At 40.1% G+C, this 21332-nt stretch overlaps 1 protein-coding gene across 1 annotated transcript in view; it reads left to right on the forward strand.

Annotated features, from left to right (window-relative positions):
- The window catches only part of Parp8 (poly(ADP-ribose) polymerase family member 8), a 179642-nt gene that overhangs the window by 145723 nt on the left and 12587 nt on the right, over nucleotides 1-21332 (forward strand). The window contains exons 16-23 of the mRNA XM_021180032.3: nucleotides 6862-6954; nucleotides 8462-8587; nucleotides 9483-9548; nucleotides 14294-14361; nucleotides 16529-16577; nucleotides 17328-17440; nucleotides 17682-17754; nucleotides 18778-18847. Coding sequence (XP_021035691.1) covers nucleotides 6862-6954; nucleotides 8462-8587; nucleotides 9483-9548; nucleotides 14294-14361; nucleotides 16529-16577; nucleotides 17328-17440; nucleotides 17682-17754; nucleotides 18778-18847 — 658 coding nt within the window. The remainder of the gene's footprint in view (nucleotides 1-6861; nucleotides 6955-8461; nucleotides 8588-9482; nucleotides 9549-14293; nucleotides 14362-16528; nucleotides 16578-17327; nucleotides 17441-17681; nucleotides 17755-18777; nucleotides 18848-21332) is intronic.

Consider the following 21332-nt stretch of genomic DNA (forward strand, 5'->3'; position numbering starts at 1 on the left):
TGCTATTTCATATTTGAGCTTTTGCTACTGTAATGATCATAATATAAATAGCTGAGATGCAGGATATCTGATATGTTTCCCCTATAAAAGGATCACTCTAACACCAAAGAAGTCCTAGCCCACAGGTTAAGAATTTTTGGCCTAAGGAAGTCAAAGAAATGCCTTTAGCCTTTTAAACAATGTTGTACGTGATGTGAAATCAGGTCAGGCACTGAGAGTCAAAGCATCTTCTCATGTGGAAGTGGGGTAAACAGAAGGAGCCATCTCTCAATTCTCTTGACAGAGGCTTTTCCTAATTTCATCACACTCTGTATTTTTTTTTCTATATTTTTCTTCTATTTACATTGCAGTACATTTTGCTATAAGTTTAAGTGTTATACATCGTTCCTAGCTGGGTTTTAAGCAGTGATTCCCTAGCCATTGCTTCAGACCTGTGACTTATTTCCAGGTGTCATAAACCCCGAGGAGGTGCATTACAACACACACACCTGGTGACTCAATAATAGACAGACAACACTTGGCTTTTCTCAGCTCCTGGTCCTAAGATCTCTGTCTTCCATGCTTGCATTATTTCTCAATATTGTTCTCTAAGTCTAGTTTTCTTAAGATGCAAATGTCTTTTACCTCTCTGCTCTTGAAGTCCTAAAATGTTACTTCCTGCTTGCAGCACTCTTCTGTTATTTTTCTCAGAGGACTCCCTTAGTGAGTGTGACACATGCTCTCTGAAAGTGTTCCTTAGAAGGGTCCCAGTTGGCCAGTCTTCTCCTTATTTGCTAACAACGTTGCAAGATGACATCTGAATCTGTAATACATGGAATCTCTCAACACAGGAGTGTTCATAGAGTCTGGGTTCTTGGCTCTCTGGTGGATTGCTATCACAAAATCTGCTGAATAAATCTGTCCCCTTTGAAGGCACTGGAGTGTCAGTGCGGCACGTGTTTTAGAGAGGCCTTCAAATGTTACAGAAAGCAGGAAAGTACCTGTTTGGTGCCTGAAAGCGTCTAAATTCCTAGTGGCCTGACTTTCCCCTCTGCTGTTGTGCCTTACTTAAGTCTTTCCTGTGAGCTGTTCATCTCTGATGGAGAAAACCGTGCGTCTATATGCATTAACATCCAGAACTCACCAGTGCTGGCTGTCATTCTGTGCCCCTGCTTAAGAGACACAGTTTCTGTTTCCTGTATGTGTTAGTTAAAGAGTTATGATCACGGTCAGCCGCCTTCAGTACAGTGGGCCTGTGAGGAGTCAAAACATTATAGTGGTAGCAGCATGTGACAGAACAGGAGCAAAGAGAGGGAGAGGGAGAGAGATGTGATGCCCTCTTCAGAGGCAAAGCCCCAGAGATCTCTTCTCCCCAATCTGGTAGCACTGCCATTTTTTCAGCACTTCTTAAGTTTGATAAATTATTAACAACTCAGTGGGTGAATCCGTTGATTTGGTTGGCACTTCTTTGACGTAATCACCCCCAAGAAGCCTGTCAAGTCACCTTCCCTTCTGAAGCCTGCATTGTTACCAAGCACCCATCCAGCAGCCATGCCTGCCCCATGAGCGCACCACTGCCCTGGTCCATTGTGATGCCTGTCCCTCTTAATGAAGAGTAAAGCTTTCTGAACTTGAATATCTGTCTTGAATCTAGAATACTCGAATATTGGCAAAACCTTGCCCGTGAAACTGGAAATGCAGAGAATTAAAACCTTAGAGGTGTGGCTCATATTGGGTTTTGTTGTTGTTGTTGTTGTTTTGTTTTGTTTTTTGTTTGTTTGTTTTGAGACAGGGTTTCTCTGTGTAGCTGTGGCTGTCCTGGAACTCACTCTATAGACCAGGCTGGCTTCAAACTCAGAAATCTGCCTGCCTCTGCCTCCCAAGTGCCAGAATTAAAGGTGTGCACCACCACACCAGGCAGAAGTGTGGTTCTTAATATGTTAACATTTATTCTTATTTTTCAACACATTTTAATCAAGAATTTACCCTCCAACTGATTTTTTCTCTCTTTTAATTGGAAATATTTCAGCAATAATTTAACATTTTTGATTAACTAAAACGTATATAATGCTGTATGTACTACAACCAACACCCTTTATTAGATACTTTAGTATGTTCTGTTCTGTACTTTTATTTTTATGTACATTAAGATAAAGCCAGTGGGCGGTGGTGGCGCACACCTTTAATCTTAGCACTTGGGAGGCAGAGGCAGGCGAACTTCTGAGTTTGAGGCCAGCCTGGTCTATAGAGTGAGTTCCAGGACAGCCAGGACTACACACAGAAACCCTGTCTCGAAAAAACAAAAAACAAAAAAACAACAACAAAAAACCCCAACAACAACAAAAAAAGATAAAGCCATATGGAGTCAGCTAGGCTAATTTAATTTATTTTGTTTAGCCTGGAAATGGCTCTCCATTGCTAAAGGAAGTGTTATGAATCTTGCCTAACTTCCTTATCAACTCATTGAGTTGGATGTTATTTTTATTCCCATTGTACAGATTTGGAAACAGCTGCATATGTGATCCAGGGTCAGTGAGATCCAGTTGTGTGTTTCATATGTTAGGCTTACATGAAATATTTAGTCTGAACAAAAAGATCATAGCAGAAGTGTTTGGAAACTGTCCCCAACGCTACGCTTTTCTCTAAATGCATAACAAAATCCTCCAGACTTGTAACATTTCTATTCTCAGTCAAGGGTAATTTAAATTCATTGAAAATGCAAATTTCTTCAAATACAGTTAGGTTCTAAAATATTCTTAGAGGCTTAGAAACAGTTTTTGAGATATGTTTTTATTGCTCACATTTAAATTGCTTTGATTCAAAAAAAATTATGTGTATTCATCTTAGCTGAAAAGGTCTACAGTGAAACATACTTAAAGACACATATAAAAATGTGCTTTGTACTTTTAAGTTGGCAAATAACGAACATTGTAGTAAATATGCCTGTTGGTAATGGTGGGGCTTGGTGTAGTTTTATAGTCTAAATTATAAGGATTGCTCCAACCCAATACATAATTATTAAATCTTATTGGTACTTATTAAAGCAAAGTAAGAATTAATAATGCCAGACTTGGATATATTTATGCTTATATAATTTCTATTAAAGTATGTGAAATAAGCTTATTATTACACCTATCCATTATTAGATGTTAAGTTGCCATGTACTGTTTAGATTTGAAGCTGTCTGTCATGGCAGTTTCTAATGAGGGGCACACAGGAGTCATTTTAGAGTTTGAAAAGGCTAGTCTATAGTGTAACTCCTTACATGGTGCCAAGGAGGCGTGGTTCTGTTTATCTTCCTTGAGTACAATTCCCTCTCCATGAGCAGAGAAGCCTAATTTTTCATTCATTCTTTGAGAATTTTCATGAATGCACACAGTGTACTACGTAATAATCCCATACTCCGCATCCGAGTTCTCCCAACTAGACCTCCGTCCCTTAGTCCCACCTTCATGTCCTCTCTCCTTAGCTAAGACCATCTAGTGCTGTCTATACGAACATGCTTGTAGAGCCATTCACTATAGTATGGGGTCTAGCAGAGGCCACCTCCCTGAAGAACACTGAATGCCTAGCCCAGCTGTCATAGCTGTCAAAGCACCCCAGCTATAGTTGGGACGTCATGACACTTTTCTCCATCTGTGCTGGAAGTCTGACTGGCTTTATCTTGTGCAGGTCACGTGCAAGCTTCTATAGTGGCTATGAGTTCATGAGTGTCATGGCTCTCTCATGTCCAGAAAACACTTTCTTGGCAATCCTCCTCAACCCCCAGCTCTTAAAATCTTCCTGCTCTCAGGACTGTAAGAGGCAGTGGGATTCAAGGACACCAAGAACACAAGGCCCTCTAAGTCAACATGATTAGAGCTCACATGCACTCACAGAGAGAGACTGAAGCAGCATGCACAGGGCCTGTACGTGTCTGCATCACATCCCTTGCATACATGTTATGCTTTCCACTTTAGTATTTTCCTGGGATTCCTGATTTTGTGAATAAGTGGGTCCCCAATTCTTTGCCTTCCCTTGGGATCCTTCCCTTCTGTTTGTTCATCTTGGTCAACTCTGCTGTGCTAGTTTTTATTTTGTCATTTAATTTTGATTATTCCTTATATGCTTATTTGTTTTCTAATGAGAGACGTCAAGGTCGTGGATCTACTTGGGAGAGGAGGTGGGGAGGAACTGGGAGGAGTAGAGGGAGGGAAACCCATAATCAGGATGTATTATGTAAGGAGGAAATCTATTTTTTAAATTAATAAAAGGAAAAAAAAAAAAAACCTTCTCTGTCCTCTTGTAGAATGTTTCCTGAGCTATGTGGGAGTGAGGTCTAGATGTTCCACTTAGGGACAGACACACCATGCTTTCTCATTCTCTGCACTCTGATCAGCTGTGAGGGAGACACCTAATTTTAATCACTTTCTGTAATTTCAGAATTTTTCTTTTAGGATCATCTTGTAATAACAGTTGGAATTAGCAAATATAATATGGATAAACAAGAAGAGTGTATTACTATACAAAACAAGTATGTGGATTTAGAAACAATTATCACAAATTTGAACGGTTTTTTGCATCTTACACTTTGAATTGTTTTGATGGTATATAAGCACTACCTTAGTGTGATTTAATATGGGGGTAAATTAATAAGAGCACTTAACATCTAGTTGCTACATTAAAAAAGAGAGAAATATGTTTTTGTAAGAATGTAATTCTAGTTTTACTAGTAGTTTTTCATAATAATAGAAAATTCTTTTGGTTGTTGTTTTCAGAAAAACCTATTTCCTCGCTTGCCTGATTCCCTTCCTACAGCTATTGGGGTGCTAGGATGTTTCCAGAAATCAGCTATACACAGTTGAGTATGGGAAGTAGGTTCCTTTTAGCCAAAAATGTATAAAAAATGGAAACATGTCCGCAAAGAAATTGGAAAAAAACGGACAGTTGGTGAATATATGGGATTCAGAGCTTTATAAGTACAGGCTGGGGAATGAATGCTGAAGAAAGCTTGAAAAATTTCACTGGGTAAATTACTAAAATTCATGCTAGACACAATCTAAGACGAGCTTTAGTTCCTGGGATTGTCAATGGCAAGGCATATATATTGCCATGACTGTCTACAGTGGTTTTTCATAAATTTTTCTTAAAAGTGTTATGGAACTCTTAAATATGGTAACTTAAGGTGTTTGATTTCTGTTTAAAACAGCAGCATAATACTGAAAATTATTGTTACTTTTTAATTGAAAATAATTTTCATTATATTCTGAGGATGAGGTGTGTGTGTGTGTGTGTGTGTGTGTATGCATACCTGTCCCATTCACATATATACACACATTTAAGTAAGTACATTCCATTGTTAAATACTCCAGATAAAACTTATAATTATTCCAATCAGTAAATAAGCCATACCTTGTTATTCAGCTTGGGGATTAGTGTATGGTAGTTATTAAATGGGTAGTGGGCTCTTTGACTGGAGTATTATTCAAAAGAAAGCACCTTCCATGTTGCCGTTCACTGGATCGAGTAGTACACAGGTAAGTCTGGTCCGTCTGTCATGATCTACAAGCTCTGACTCCCTGAGTTTTCGTTCACGTGCAGATTTCACTTTTGTTATACTGAGACACGGATGTAACGTTGGATGTGTAGTTCATGTGTAGTAACGGTTGCTCCTGCTACCTCAGCTCATAACATGTTGAGCCACTCCCAAGAAAGTGATCAAAGCCTCATGTCTTTAGGGAAAAATTGAGGTGCACATACATAGATAACTTATAAGAGATTGAAGAAGATTTTAGAATACTGCAAACATTCAAGTAAAAAGAAAAAACAGGCAAAATTGAGCAGTCTGCTCTCTCTGTGTTTATCCAGACACAGAGCACTGACTATAGACTGTGCAGAACTCCGCCCCCCCACCTCTTCCCACAGTTTCAGCAATTCTGAAGCAGAATCATTTCGCACTGTTAGAACCAACAAAAGAATTACAGCAAGTCATCCCCCTCCTTAGACTCTCTTCAGGGATTCTGCGAGAAAGTTGCGATAACTCAGGCTTTCTATCCATAAAACCACACATGTGAGCCTCCCCTGAACATAAAGAATGCCCAGAGCGGAGCCATACTTTCCCAGTAGCTACGCAACAGACCAAGCCATCCTCTAGAAGCAGCGAGCACAGGAGCAGTGGCACTAACAAATGCCTTTTGTCTGCTGTGCTGAGGCACAGTGGAGCGCGCTGGGTTAGGCTTCATCAGCTACCTAATGCAATGTAACTGGGGAGATAAGATAAATCAAGGGGATGACACTATATTAGATTTGAAAGATGAGAGCTCCTCCAAAGTAATTGGAGAGTGTATATTTTAGTGCCGTTGACCTCGGGAGGTTATTGAAGTCAAGAGCCTGTGCAACAAATGCAACGAAACCAATCTTTCAAGAGCTAGGTGGCAAGTAAGTCGAGTCATGCTTAATTCTCACTAATAAATTTCCTAGGGAAAAGTGAGATTCACCCATTATATATCCTTTTTTTTTTTTTAATGTAGTTTTTGTGTGTGACTTGATTATATCCCCAACTTAGGGAAATATTTTTCAAAATGAATACATCTAATATGCATTATATTTTGAATAGATGTATTTTACTGCTTAATATTCTTTTCATCAGTAGCTAAGTTGTTCTGAATGGAAATGCCTACAACTCTCTGGAATGGGTCATCTGTTATTGTAGTTGTGACTCTACCAGAAGACTATTGTTACTTCAGTGTGAGAATTAATAATATATTAATAAGTAATATCATACCATTTCCTTTCTTCAAACACTCTAAGCTCTATATGTCCCGTTTATTATGTAGAGCAACTTTACATTGATGAATTGAAAGACGGAAACATATACTGTAGCTGACGCCTGTTCTTTTGCAGCCCACAGTATGTGAGCGAGAGCTGTGTGTGTTTGCTTTTCAAACCCTGGGAGTGATGAATGAAGCTGCCGACGAGATCGCTACCGGAGCTCAGGTACCCGTGCTAATTGGGCCTGGTTTTGTTCTCAGAAATTTGTTCCAGTCCAATGCTGTCTTCTTGTCACTGTTCTTCAGGGTCTTCAGGGCAGAATTCTGATAGATTCTTCTTAAAATCAATCTCGCATTTAACTTTTTCCTTTTAGAATCGTGGTTTGCCATTTTTGTTTTGTTTTGTATTGTTTTGTTTTGTTTTGTTTTATTTTGTTTTGTTTTGTTTTGGAGTGGCCTAGTGGGGGTGGGGTGGGGGTGGCGGGGAATTAAACAACTTTCTCTTACAAATAATTGTCTTCCTTGCTGGATGGTGGGGGAAACCTTGCCTGTGTTTTATGTAGTTTTGTTTGTTTGTTTGTTTGTTTGTTTGGTTGGTTGGTTTTTGGTACAGTTTCACTTCCATGAAGTGGAAGCCTATTCTGTCTGTCTGTCTATCTGTCTGTCTGTCCGTCCGTCCGTCCGTCCGTCCGTCTGTTCATCCATCCATCCATCCATCCATCCATCCATCCATCCATCCATCCATCTATCTGCTCAGGATGTCTTGGAACTTGCTATATATACAACAGGGAAGCATCCAACTCACAGATATCCATCTATCTCTGCCTCCCAAGTGCCACCGGGCCCAACGTTTTGTTGTTGCTGTTGTTTAGTACAGGGTTACATTAGGCCCTTTCATTGAGACAGGATTCTGGTATGTGTCCTGGACTGGCCTTGAGCTGAACTTGTAAACTTACTGCCTTGGTGTCTCCCGAGCTGGGCTTATAGTCATGTACCATCTTGTTTCACTTCCTGTGCATTTTTAAAATGCCACTTTAAAATCATTTTGGATGTAGCTTTCCCTGTTTATGACCACCCTGAATTACAACTGTTCAGATGAGCTCCTTCTGTCTAGGCAGTACCACTTTTCCTTCATTCAGTTTCCAGAAACAGCATACTCTTCTGGGATCTGGAGAAGGGAGACAGCTTACTCTAGGCAGTATTGTTTCTTTGTTTATGAGAGGCAAGGTGATTTCCAGTAATTTTCTTTTCCTAGAATATAGTAAACTTGTCATGGCTGTGTGGATTTTCTAACTTGGAGTAATCTCCTCCCCTCTCAGGTTAGGTCTCTAAGAAAGTTCCAGAACTTGCTATACGTCTTTATCTAATACCCACTTCACTGTCATTCCATTTAACAATACCAGAACTTCCAAGGAAGCATATATTCCCTTAATATCTTGCCCATTAGACTGTGTACAGCACCCTAGCACGGACCTGTCTTGTTTGTCTTACCATCGATTTTAGAACAGTGCCATTACACGTACTCATGAGCAGTCAAGAGGCAACACATGCTTGTTAATTTAAATCAGTGATCCAGTTTTGGCCAAGTTTGGTACCACATCATGAGCTACAGATTTGAGAGGTGGGTGGCAGTCTCGGGGCTTCCTGATTACACTGGGCTGCCATGAACAGGACAGATAGCGGCAGAACATCTGATAGCACCTGACAGTGACTCGTCTCTTCTGTTTTCCAAGGTGGTAGATCTGCTTGTGTCCATGTGTAGATCTGCATTGGAGTCTCCTAGAAAAGTCGTCATTTTTGAGCCATATCCTTCTGTGGTAGATCCTAATGACCCTCAGATGTTAGCCTTCAATCCCAGGGTAAGTGGTCCCCAAGCGCACCCATGCACAAAGCTCCCAAGAACCATGATGGAGGCTTTAATCTCATGGTTGTGGTCCCCTTGGATATCTGTCTTGTCAAGTGTCTCCATGGTAATTTTAAGTTCATAGCACATTCTTTGGGATTCCATAGTCTGACTGGAATAAAAGGAACATTAGCCAAGAGACAGAACCCCCTTTCTTCTTTATCACCTCAACCCCTTTCCCTGTTGTTTCTCACCATCTCTGTAGAAAGTAACAACAGTTAAGTCGATATTGTTAAAAGTCTAACCATTTCATAAACATAGCAGAATTTTTTTTTTCTGAAATAACAGAATTTCAAATTGGTAGAGAGCCAAAACTGCTTTAGTGTATATTATTGTTCTTGAAATTGTTTTGGAGAAATGAGTGTACAATGCAGCCTCCTAAGACCTGTCCCTTACTGTTTACCTTCTGCATAGAAATGAGGGATCATTCAAGCACACACTGTCACCTTACTCTTGGATGACAGTGTTCCAGTCTAAAATTAAAGCAGCTGGGAGATTTGAAGTATGTCTTCTTGCAGAAGGAGTTTACGCTTACTTTATTGCTTATTGCTTTGGTGTTGTGACAGCCAGAGTCAAGAGCCCAAAACCTCTTTTGTATTTCAAGACTTTCTTCCAGGGAGGTGAACTTTATTTTGTGCCCTTACATAAGGAATAACACTTGAGTTTTTCTTCCCTTTAATTCTAGATATCAGCCCTCTGTCCCTGCTTCATCTTAATACACTCTTATCTAATGACATTGCTTGCACATTCCCTTTGATAGAAAAATGCATGTACAGAAATAGTATATTTCTCTAGTGTAACTTGTGAAGGCCTGTCACTAAATGGTGCCGTTTGTTTCCTTTGACACACAGAAGAAGAACTATGATCGCGTAATGAAAGCTCTGGACAGCATAACTTCCATCAGAGAAATGACACAGGTGCGAAAGTGGTCTCGTTCTCATGTATGGCTCAGTCTGCATAAGTAAAATGCTATTTTAAAAATGTCTTCAGATTAACCCCACTACAGAATGTTCAGGTTTTTTTTCTCCTATACAAGACATAATTTAAAATCATAAAAGGGTGAGAGGATGGTTTAATTCAACTCTGCCTGTGTCTTTGTGTGGTAACACTGATTTTAAAGAATAAATTCATAATTGTAATCTTAATATTTTGTTCTTAAACTTGAGTAAATTCCTTGAGTACTTGATATTAGCAGGATCTTTTAAAACAAAGTCTAAATCTAATAAATACTACCTTCAATACTAACTGATGTGAATAATTTTAGACATTATTTCGAGTGTTAACAATGACAGAGATTTGGGTCAATAGAGACTGGCGCTGCATGTGTACAGCCACATCTGGCTACCGTAGAGACTGGCGCTGCATGTGCACAGCCACATCTGGCTACCGTAGAGACTGGCGCTGCATGTGTACAGCCACATCTGGCTACCAGTATTCTTTGTTATTGGGCTAGGTTTATTGTTTGTTTGGTTTGGTTTGGTTTGGTTTTGGTGTGTGTGAGTGTGAGTGTGTGTGTGTGTGTGTGTGTGTGTGTGCGCGCGCGTGTGTGTGCGTGTATGTTATTTTTTGAGTTAACATCTCAACTACCTCAAGCTATCCTTCAAATGCTATGTAGCTAAAAATACCTCGAACTTCTGATCTTTATCTGTCACATAAGTGAGTGATTACCAACATATGCCTCCACAATAATTCAGAAATATTCTTTCTCCCTCCTCCTTCTCATTCTTGTATGTGTGCCTATGTGTCTGTGTGTTTGTATATGTGCTTGTATATGTGTTCATGTGATCTCGTCAGTAGATTTATTTAGAATTATTCTTTAAGATACAAATTCTGGGGCTGAAGAAATGGCACAAGAGCTAAGGGCTATGGCTGGTTTTTTTCTAGCACCTACATGGCAGCTCGTAGCTGTCTGTAGCTCTAGATCCAGTGGATCTGACTCTCCCACACAGGCATACTTGTAGACCAAACACCAATGTACATAAATAAACTTATAAAATAAACGTAAAATTAAAAAAAGATTAAAAAGTCATCAGATATTGTAGATATAACACAGAACCTATATCCACTTTGGAATTGGCAGCCCCCCTAGGAATGTGACATTACTTTTCTTGTCCTTTAGGGGGAGCTCTGGTGGAAAGCTGTGTTGAGCTAAGATCACCTTCTTGTGCTGTAGCCTAGCACTGGGAAAGTACTTGCCATTGAAGCACCGACTCCTTTTCTCTACCAAAGAGTCGGAAATGGGATTTCAAGGTCATCATCATCACAGTTATCAATAGAAATTACATTGCATTTTGTGTGAAGTTTGCATGTGTCCACTGTAAGTGAGGGTCACTCATCCCCTCTGTCGAAGGAAGAGGAGTCTCCTGCACAGGTTCACTGAGTTTCTCCCTACCCTTCACCCAAGGCTGTCATTCTCAAAAATGGTCGTTTCACAGTTCCAACTTTTGTCCTTGATTCCCTTGGTCATTATTTTATTCGTGTTAACCAATGTACATTCATTGGTTTGTTCATTCATTCATGCACACACTTATCCATTCAACGACTGGTGTTAGACAGTGGCACAGATGAATATCCACACTTCACAAGTGATGCCAGTTGTCTTAAGTCTCCCATTTCTTCTAGTGACTATTCTGGGCTAGTAACTGGCAGTGTCATTTGAATTACTCTTCAAATACATGTATTTGTGTGAGGAAAGAAAACTATAAAGTGCATAGGGATGAGAAAGAAGAAATAACGCCACATATTAAGTGAAGATAAATATTTTTAGTCACGATAAAAAGATTGCTATAGAGTATTTGTACTATTCTTCAGAGTGTAGAGTCTAGACCCATATGTCATTCCCAGATATAAACATGGCCCCAAACTCTAGAGTCTGCTCACTGCCAAAGGTTGCTTCCTGTATTCTGGGTCATGTGTACGCTGTGTTAACTGGAGGCAATAGAGCTGTTGAAGCATCAGCCTAGGAAATTAGAGGCCAGATTTGCATAACTGCTTCAGCACAATGTGGCTCACGACCTTGGGCAAGTTACTTAGTTGCTGGAAACCTCAGTGTCTTCACTATTCCGTTAGGAAAAGCAGCTACATTTATTTATTTGTTTATTCATTTATAAGACTTATTTATTTTATATACATGAGTAGAGTGTAGCTGTACAGATGGTTGTGAGCCCTCATGTGGTTGTTGGAAATTGAATTTTAGGACCTCTGCTCGCTCTTTTCAGCCCTGCTTGCTCTGGTCAGCCCACTCGCTCTGGTCAACTCTGCTTGCTCAGTCTCTCCTTTCTCAAGCCCAAAGATTTATTTGTTATTATACATAACTACACTGTAGTTGACTTCAGACGCACCATAAGAAGGTGTCAGATCTCATTACAGGTGGTTGTGAGCCACCATGTGGTTGATGGGGTTTGAACTCAGGACCTTGGGAGATCAGTCAGTGCTTTTACCCGCTGAGCCATCTCACCAGCCCCTATTTATTTATTTATTTATTTATTTATTTATTTATTTATTTAGGTTCAGAGTGGCTCCACAGGCATGGTCTTATAGAATAAAATTATTTAATCTTTTCCACAGTATTATACTAGCCTATGTTTTAAAGCTAGCTCAGAAATGCCATAAAGAATTTAGAAGTTGTTCCTTGATTTGTAATAAAATGTTTAATTTGGCAGTAAATTCATTTAATTTCTCTTTTGGAGAAGAATTCTTACACAAATTGTCTTCAGCTTTCATACAGCAATGTATCATGACTATAGGTCCTCCTTTAATATTAAATTTAAACGTCTTCAATATCAAAGAGAAATATTGCAGGATGCTTTGCCAAGGGGTGGGGCACTTTCTCTTTTGAGCATTTGCTGTAGGGGAAGAGCTGCTGTATGTGCTGAACTTCCTTCCCAGCCACTTCCCTTCAGCCCCAAGAGTGGTAAGGAGGAGCTATAAGGAAAAGGTAATGCAGGGAGAGAAGGATGAGCCATGGGAGGGATGTGGCCTAGGGGAGGGATGTAGCCACAAAGGGAAGATACTAGAAGGAGCTAAGTGGAAAATCACTGCAGGCAGTATGGCAAAGTTGGTGACTTAGCATCTTCTCACGAGAGACACAGAGGAGTGGGTGTGGGTGTGGGAGTTGTGGGGAGGCTAGGGAGTCACTACTAATCATCTAGTGAAGGTAGAATCTGGGCTAAAGTTGGATCAAGTCTTAAGTTTTTCATCTTCTTTTTAATTTATAAATAATTACCCAATGTACTCCTTCCCTCTCCTTCTCCTGGTCTCTTCCATGTCCCACCCCCAAGCACACTCCCTCTCAAATCATGGCCTCTTTTTTCTCAATTATTGTTGTTTTGCACACACATGCACATGACTGGACATATGAATGCAACCCACTGAGTGTTGAGTGCTGCTTTTATGTTTGTAGGATTAGCCACTTGGTACCAGGTAACCAGCTGGGGGAGTCAACCCTCAGGAAGACTCCTTCCTCCTTTCTCAGCAGGTGTTAATAATGGCGATAGCTCCTTATTGAGGGGTGGGGCCCGTGAGATCTCTCCCTTCCACCCTGGCATGTGAACTGTTCTTGTCTTTATTCAGGTCCTGTTTAGGTAGCTATGTTGTTAAGATTTCCCCGATGTAGCTTCCTTGTCATATCTAAAGGCATAATCTCCCAGCAGGCTTACTGTTCTTCTGTTTCATACAAATCATTGTAACTCCTTTTAAATGTAGAGGTTGCATTGTAGATTCATCAAATGGAGCTGGGTACCACATGGTCAGTTATTATCTGTGTTTTGACCTATTTGGCTTTCTGTAATGAGCTCCATCAGAAAAACTGTGTGTGTGTGTGTGTGTCTGTGTGTATGAGACAGAGAGAGAGAGAGAGAGAGAGAGAGAGAGAGAGAGAGAGAGAGAGAGAGAGAGAGAAAGAGAGAAAGAGAGAAAGAGAGAAAGAGAGAGAATGAGAGAGAGAACGCTACAGTTACCTAAGGGTGTAAGTATTCAGGATGAAGTTAGACATTATAATAGTTTGGGAAAGTGGCAGCAGCATGTTCCCCTATAAGATGCAGGACCTCACAAGGCATGAGTAGTTAGTTTGGTTTCCAATACCAGGAATAAATGCTCTCTTTTTTTAAGAGGCCTTAAGTCCAGAGGACTATTGGTTATTATCAAGTTACTATTGCACCCACCGGTAGGGATGACTTGTAATGCTGGGTTATTGTTGTGGTCCACCGGCTTCACAGCAGGGATGGACTATTGGTTGCTTTTCTCCCTTGGCAGTTTAATAGCACCATTTGGTACTATGAAAGCTAGTCCTCAGAGAACAAGCTTTCAGGTCAGATCCAACTCAAATCCTCTGAGTCCTTTGTCCAAAGTACACGGTGTCTTCAACAGAAACCTCTGACTTCTGAGAAATAACCAAGGGCAACAGTAATAGCCCATATTGTTTTAGGAGTCTCTTGGGCTCCCCTGTCGGTCAAGTCTCTTTAAGCTAGGATCCAATTCAGTTCATGCTTCCCTTCCCCTTGTGTGAAGAGGATAATTGGCTATTCCCATGCCAAGTCTAGACAGGTTTTGCTTTAGCTAGACTAGGCTATATCACTTAATCTGATTTTCTTTTTGTTGTGGGGTGGTTGGGGAAAGTAGTGAATTTTAAAGAAAAATGAAGTTATGTAATTTTATCTTCCAGGCACCCTATCTGGAAATCAAGAAGCAGATGGATAAACAGGACCCCCTTGCTCACCCGCTTCTGCAATGGTATAAGAACGTTGTTTTTCTCCTAATAAAAATCAGTAGCTCTTTCTGCTTCTAAAGAAGAGGGACTATTTCGTAAGCCCTGCAAATCCACAGTTATACAAGTCTGTGATACCTAGTGATTTTTTTCCCCACCCAAGAGTCCTTAAAGACTCTCGCTTTAATTAAAACTAGTACATCACAAGAGGAGGAAGATGCTGTTGTATGCACAAGTAGGAGCACACAATGCATTTGACAGCGGTTAGTTTACAGTCTTAAAGGATATGCTTAATTAGATTATGTGCTGAAAGCATTTTGGTTCATTTAATTTTCTAGTTCAGTGAGGACTTGGTGTAAAACTTAATTCCTTTCAGTCCTTTTCATTGAAAAAAAAAAAAACTCAAAATATGCTTTAGATATTTTGATTCCTTAACAAGAATAGGAAAATTTGTCTGACTCTCTGCTTGACCACTGCAGAAGATGTATACTTTCAGGGTGGGTCTTGGTGAGGAACACAACATTTAGCCCCAGCCTGGTTCTTGGAGAATTCTGCAGCAGAGAGGAGGGGTGTCCTAAAGAATACACCTTGCTTTGGTGCCTGCTTTAATTAATTTGTCCCTTTTCATCTTCAAAGACTAGACAATAAGAGTTTATAAGGGTTTTGTATACGTGGCTTTTCTGAAATCACTTGAATAAAATTACCATGGTTATCATGAAGTAGCAAAATATGCATATTATCAGAGATGGGTCTGTATAAGCACTGGGTGTGACAATCGGTGGATGAGGAACTGAGGAGGGTGAACTGGGAGGGGGATAACAGCTGGATGTATATAAAAAAGGTTAAAGATAACAACAACAACAACAAAAAAAACCCAAACAAACAAAAAAAAAAACCTGAGGATTCTGATTACTTTTGCTTAGTAAAATGTCATAGACCATATATGGTCTAATAAAACCATGACAAACTTTAGTTAAAGAAATTTGCATGATACATTAGGATCTGTTATTAAAATACTGATAGGTGTGGAAAAATGATATTTTAAAAGACTCATATTTTTCTCATCATACTTAAGGTGAAAGTAGGAAAATAAACAACTGGAATTTTGAGGTCCCAGATTGCTCACCAGATGACACAGGGGAAATTAGGGTCCAGGGTTAGGGCACCTTGACTCATTAATAAAGGAATTCAAGAAGGGACTCTAACAGAAGCTGGGGGGTAGAGGGGGCAGGACAGAACAGCTGAGCTGTAAAACCCACAGCAGCTGCCTAGGGGAACTGGAGAACAAAATGAAGACAGACCATGCCATGTAAGCTGGCATTGAAGTCAGATATATGGTGGACAGGCAGCCATGTGGTGGGCAGAAAACTTTAGGGAAGGAGTGAAGAAGGCTCAGATGTGGACAAAGCCCAGATATTGAGGAAATCATGCTTAGAAAAAGAGATAGAAGCACATTCTGTTTTTTCGAATAAGAAAAGTGAAAGAATATAATGATTTTATCTTTTTGCCCTTGGGTCCAGCAAAGCTAGGGGGTGGGCATTCTGGGAAGGAAAAGTACAGCATCTCGTTATGCACTGGTTATCCCTGTCCCCCCGGCATGTCTCTAGCTTGCTTTCCTAAAGGTGGTCTGTTGGTCAAACATTTTGTAGTCTCCTCTTTTACAACTATAGACTATGTGTATTCATGATTTCAAGCACCTGGGTTAAAATGGTCAACCTCAGGGTGAAGTATGTTGACTTTTGTGGATGAGCCACTGTCAACTCTGTCTTCTCAAAGATATCCTTATTTGTTCCAACAAAGAGAATATTTATTGAAAGCCATTCCTCAGGAGATATTGGAAACAAAATGATCAGGGCCATAAATCACACCGGTAGAGTCCCATTATTTGAGAGCACTGAATCTACAAAAATGTTCATGTTGCTAATATTTAAGGTTGTAATTTTTAAGGATGACATCTTCACAAGTTTTACAGTACTACTTTCCCAGTGAGTTTTCTCAGATGAAAGCATCTTTTTTGTTATATAAGCTCTCTAGATTGTGTTAGTAAGTAAACCAAACTTATGTAATCAACTGAAAAGCATTACTGAGTTTTGTGGCACAGCAAAACTACAAGTCCCTCATTTGCCAATTATCATGCAAGACTATCAAGATATTTGACACACAGTTGTGACTGACTGATCATTTCAATTTCAGGGTCATCTCAAGTAATAGGTCACATATTGTGAAACTGCCAGTCAACAGGGTAAGTTATGTTTTCATATAAATGGGAGACTGTTAGCTGGACCACCATGGGTCTCAGGCAGCTTGTCCAAGATATGACCCAGCTCAATTCTTAATTTTCCATTTGTGCATGAGCTGCAAACCCTTTTGAGACATCAAACCTATGTGAAATGAATTAAAAAGCATCAATCTGAGAGAATGTAGTCTTCCTATAAGAGTTTGAAAAGTGACATCTAGGGAGAGATTGTGCCGCCAGAGTTCTGCCTTCCCATATTTGAAATGCTGGATTCAAACTCTTTGCTCATGAGCCTGAGCAGTGTTTAAACAATCTTTCTGAGAAGCTAGTGGTCCCTGATTGCAGTGCTCATCACACCTAAGAGCAGCACTGAAAGCTCTTCTCTCCTTATTTTCAAATCTCCGCGTGGGAGATTGCTTCATGTTGTGTTCCTGGGTATGTATCCAAGCTGAAAGGGAAAGAGTTAGGGAGTCATGCTGAGCAGTTCACCTGACAAATGTCCTCAAGAGCAGTCCAGGGTGAGCAGGACAGCACAGTGGACTCTGAAGCATCAGTGTCTTGGGCTTGTCTGCCACAAAGAAGTCACTTGGCTAGCCCAACGAAGTCACTTTCCATGGGTGATTCCATGTGAGTCTAACTTAAGCAGATTTCTAATATATATATAGTTATTAGTGTAAAATTTCTCCGTTTTGAAGTTGGATCCTTAAGCTGGTAAAATCTTGACATGACATCACTTGTTATTCCTTTGCATGGCAGCAACTGAAGTTCATGCACACTCCACACCAGTTCCTCCTTCTCAGCAGTCCACCAGCCAAAGAGTCCAACTTCAGAGCTGCCAAGAAGCTCTTTGGGAGCACCTTCGCATTTCAGTGAGTACAGCTTGGAGGGAGGGTGGGTTCCACACGGTCTTCCCGTTATCCCAGAGGTGAAGGGGAAGAAAGCACTGTCTCTGAGCTTGACACTAACTGACAAGTCGGCCATTTGGACATTTAACTTGGAAACTCAGAACTTCCAGAAACATCACCTGAAGTTCTTCTTAAGTGAAGACCAACTGTAGAGACACCTGACTTTGTGCCTTTGCCTTTCCCCCTCCCCACGCCTGTGTTTTAGTGGCTCTCACATTGAAAACTGGCACTCTATCCTGAGGAATGGTCTGGTCGTTGCCTCTAACACGCGTCTGCAGGTAACATTTTTTTTTTTTTGAATGTTTTAGTAAGAGTCCATTTATTCTTAATGGGGAGATGTTGAGCCCTAATGCATTTATTTAAACTATTATCCAGAGTTTCTAATAAAGATAAATGCATTTTCACAAAATAACTGAATCAGAATTGAGTGATGCCTGACAGTGAAGGATTCCTAGGAGAAAAAGTGCAAGTCAGAAAATAAGAAGTAAAATAAGACAGTGCAGAAAGTAAAACCATACTTTCTATCCATGTCTCTAATATGTCTTTAGTACTGTGCCCCAGTGTGCCTTAAATTTGCTTATTCCTCTTCTAGTCCATACCTCCAAATTACATTTGGCCCATTTCAGTTAGACCCAATGTTCCATAGCACAAAGGAAAGAAACCGTCCGGCCCAGTCACCGGAGCCAGTTATCACTGTACAGTAACAACACGGGGGACAGAATTAACTCTGCTTGTCTGCAAGCTTAAACCTGTTGATTTGGTACCAAGTTCTTAGGACTGGCATGTAAAGACGCTAGAATATGGAAATGAGATGGAAGAATTTTAAATGTTCTGAGGAGTTCCTCTTTCTACCACTTGAAATGTTTCACATAATGAAACTCCTTTTAACTTGAAACTCTCAGTGGAAGAGTGGACTGGCAGATGAGGTACATGGTGAACTGTGTTCTTATCACAACTTGTAGTGTTCCTGAGAATGCTTCTCCAGGCTCTTCAGCGAGTCCTGCTTTTAGAATTTTAGATTCATTAGAAGAAGAACTGTGCATAGTCCTTTGTGACTAGTGATTCTCTTTATTACTAGTCAAGTGGAGAACATTCTTTGTCTCCTTTTCCTCTTTATTCCCCCCTTATCAACTCATTCCAAAGAGACGATGGCGCTCTTCTTATATTTGACCCAGCCTAAGTGTCCTCTCATTTTAGTTAGACCTAATGTTCCAACATGAAACCGACTGCCCTCCTTGTCTGATGCTAATTCAAAGCACTGACCTGTGATGTCTTTCTCTCTCTTACATCTCATGTTGTAGCTCCACGGTGCGATGTACGGGAGTGGGATCTATCTTAGCCCGATGTCCAGCATATCGTTCGGTTACTCAGGTAAGCCTGCATTTGACTTCTAATTTTACTTTCTGAGATGGAGGAGAGCAGAGGTAACCTGAAAGCACGTGTTGTAGGGAGCCTGGAAAACTGGAAACATGGAGAGAATGATCTCCTGTTTGCCGGCATTGAACGATTCTTCATGTGGTGGAATTTATGGTTAGTGCATCTTTGTGGTTTTAAAGTTTGACTGTAGAGTAATTAAATTAAACACTTTGTAAACAGACTCAAGTCAGAATTTAAAAAAATCAAATAGCAATTTCTCAAGATTGCCCTAAAATCTTAGTATTTGATTCTTTAACTACTTCCACAGCAGGTATGTGTGTGTGTGTGTGTGTGTGTGTGTGTGTGTGTGTGTGTGAGAGAGAGAGAGAGAGAGAGAGAGAGAGAGAGAGAGAGAGAGAGAGAGAGAGAGAAAGAGTGTCTGTCTGACATGATCACAATGCACGTTTCCAGGGAATGTTTTACACGTGGTTCCTGAATGCTAAATCTCAGTATTCCCGAACTGCAGGAAATGATACTTAGAGAAGTCTGTTAGCTAAGAGACCATTAGCCTGGCCCGTCTGTCTGTTCATTAGTCAAGGTCTGTGCAAATTCAACCACAATGAGTTACTTTTTAGTGGTGACATAAATTGAGTTCTTAAACATAGACTTAGAAATATCAGTTATCAAAAAGACAATAAAAGGCCGATGGAAAGAAAACGTACAATTTCAGATAGCAAAAGATGGGAACTATAAATATATAATGAAGAGTTGTAATTAGACAAAGTTAAGTATGATGTTATGTTTCCACCTGACTACTATTGCTTGGCAAGTTGACTTACATAGAAGGGGAAACAGCCCTTCATTCTGTCCCTAGAATCTTCCTATCAGTGAATCTAGTGAATCAGCTATCATGTAGTTTTTCAGTTTCTCAGAGCATCCACTGTGTAGCACTCAACTGGGAGATGGGTTGTTCTGGTTGTCTTAAGAAAGCCTGACCCCATGCCAGACACCTGGTGAGTGGGAATGAATTAGATTACACCCAGTTGCCTAGATATGGCTGATCCATCAGACACCTTTTGTGTGGCTTTTCTGATCTTGTTTCTCAAGCCATGTGAGATTTATGTATATCTGATGTCTATCTGATATCTATCTATCTATCTATCTATCTATCTATCTATCTATCTATCATCTATCTATCTATCTATCTATCTATCTATCTATCTATCTATCATCTACCTATCTATCTATCTATCTATCTATCTATCTATCTATATTATCTATTACATTGTAACAGAGCAAGTATGAAATACTGTTATACATGGGGGTGGGGTGAGGGGTTATGTTTGTGGACCCCATTTCCCTAACTGGGCTGCCTTGTTTGACCTCAGTGGTATAGGATGGCACCAGCCCTGCAGTGACTTAATGTGTAGGGGTATCGGGGTGGTGGTGAAAGAGCTGATACAGGAAGGGCTCTCCTCCATCTCAGAGGAGAAGGGGAGGGGGAGGGGGAGGATCTGGAGGAGAATCTCTAAGGGGGGTGCTAGGAGGAGGCAGGCTGATATTTGAATGAAAAGTGAATAAATAAATTACTAAAAAAGGAAATACTGTTATTCTGAGATATCAACATAGCACTAAAGATAAGTGTCAGATGGACAAAATAGTATTGAGATAGGCAATGGGAAATAACTAAAATCAGATTTAAAACTAAATACTGTTTAGCTAAATAGTACATCAGCAACATAGATAGCCAAAATGACAACAAAAAATCAAAATTTTTTGATTTCTACTTCTTACGCTAGTGCATAGAGTGCTTAAATGGGATTGTAGAAACAGTTGGGAGAAGACTAGGTACAGACTGAATGGATGCAAAATTTTGTCTCTGCATGTGCACTTATCTAGAAGGGAGTCTACAGCTTTCATCAGAATCTGAAGGGCCCTTGACATATTTCTAAAAGGAGGACTCAAGGACTTGGGTGATAGAGACCTTGAGTTCTGTTTATAGCCCAGGTTGGGGCAGGGGGTAGGGGTGTAAAGTCCCCAGAGAGAGATGAAGTTGTGGTTAGTTTTGAGGTCTGAAGATATAGAGCCTAGACCAGCCCTGCAGGCAATACTTCACCTCCCCCCACCCCATTCTACATATCAAGTCTGTTCCTACCCACCCATGACACTTCCAGAGAATGCCTGGCTTAGAAAAGGTTAGAAAAACTTCCTTTGCAAATTTCTGAGCAGCTCTGCTCCTTCCACCAAGATACTCATTGACGTTCAAGAATTTCTCAGTTTCTGGTGTGGTAGTATGTCGAACATTCTCATAAATTTAGTTTTTGCATAGTTTATAATGAAATATGCATTGGTTCTCTTTTTCTAAAATACTTCACAGCAGAACATTATATCATGACCTCAATAGAGCAAAAGCTAAAATTTATGATTGAGCACAGATAAAAGAATATATAGTTTTTTGAGTTAGAAAGATAGTAATTTCTACACAGACACAGAAGTGAGT

Source organism: Mus caroli, unplaced genomic scaffold (assembly GCF_978045245.1).
Source record: "Mus caroli unplaced genomic scaffold, Mus_caroli_1 scaffold_15, whole genome shotgun sequence".
Classification (NCBI taxonomy): domain Eukaryota; kingdom Metazoa; phylum Chordata; class Mammalia; order Rodentia; family Muridae; genus Mus; species Mus caroli.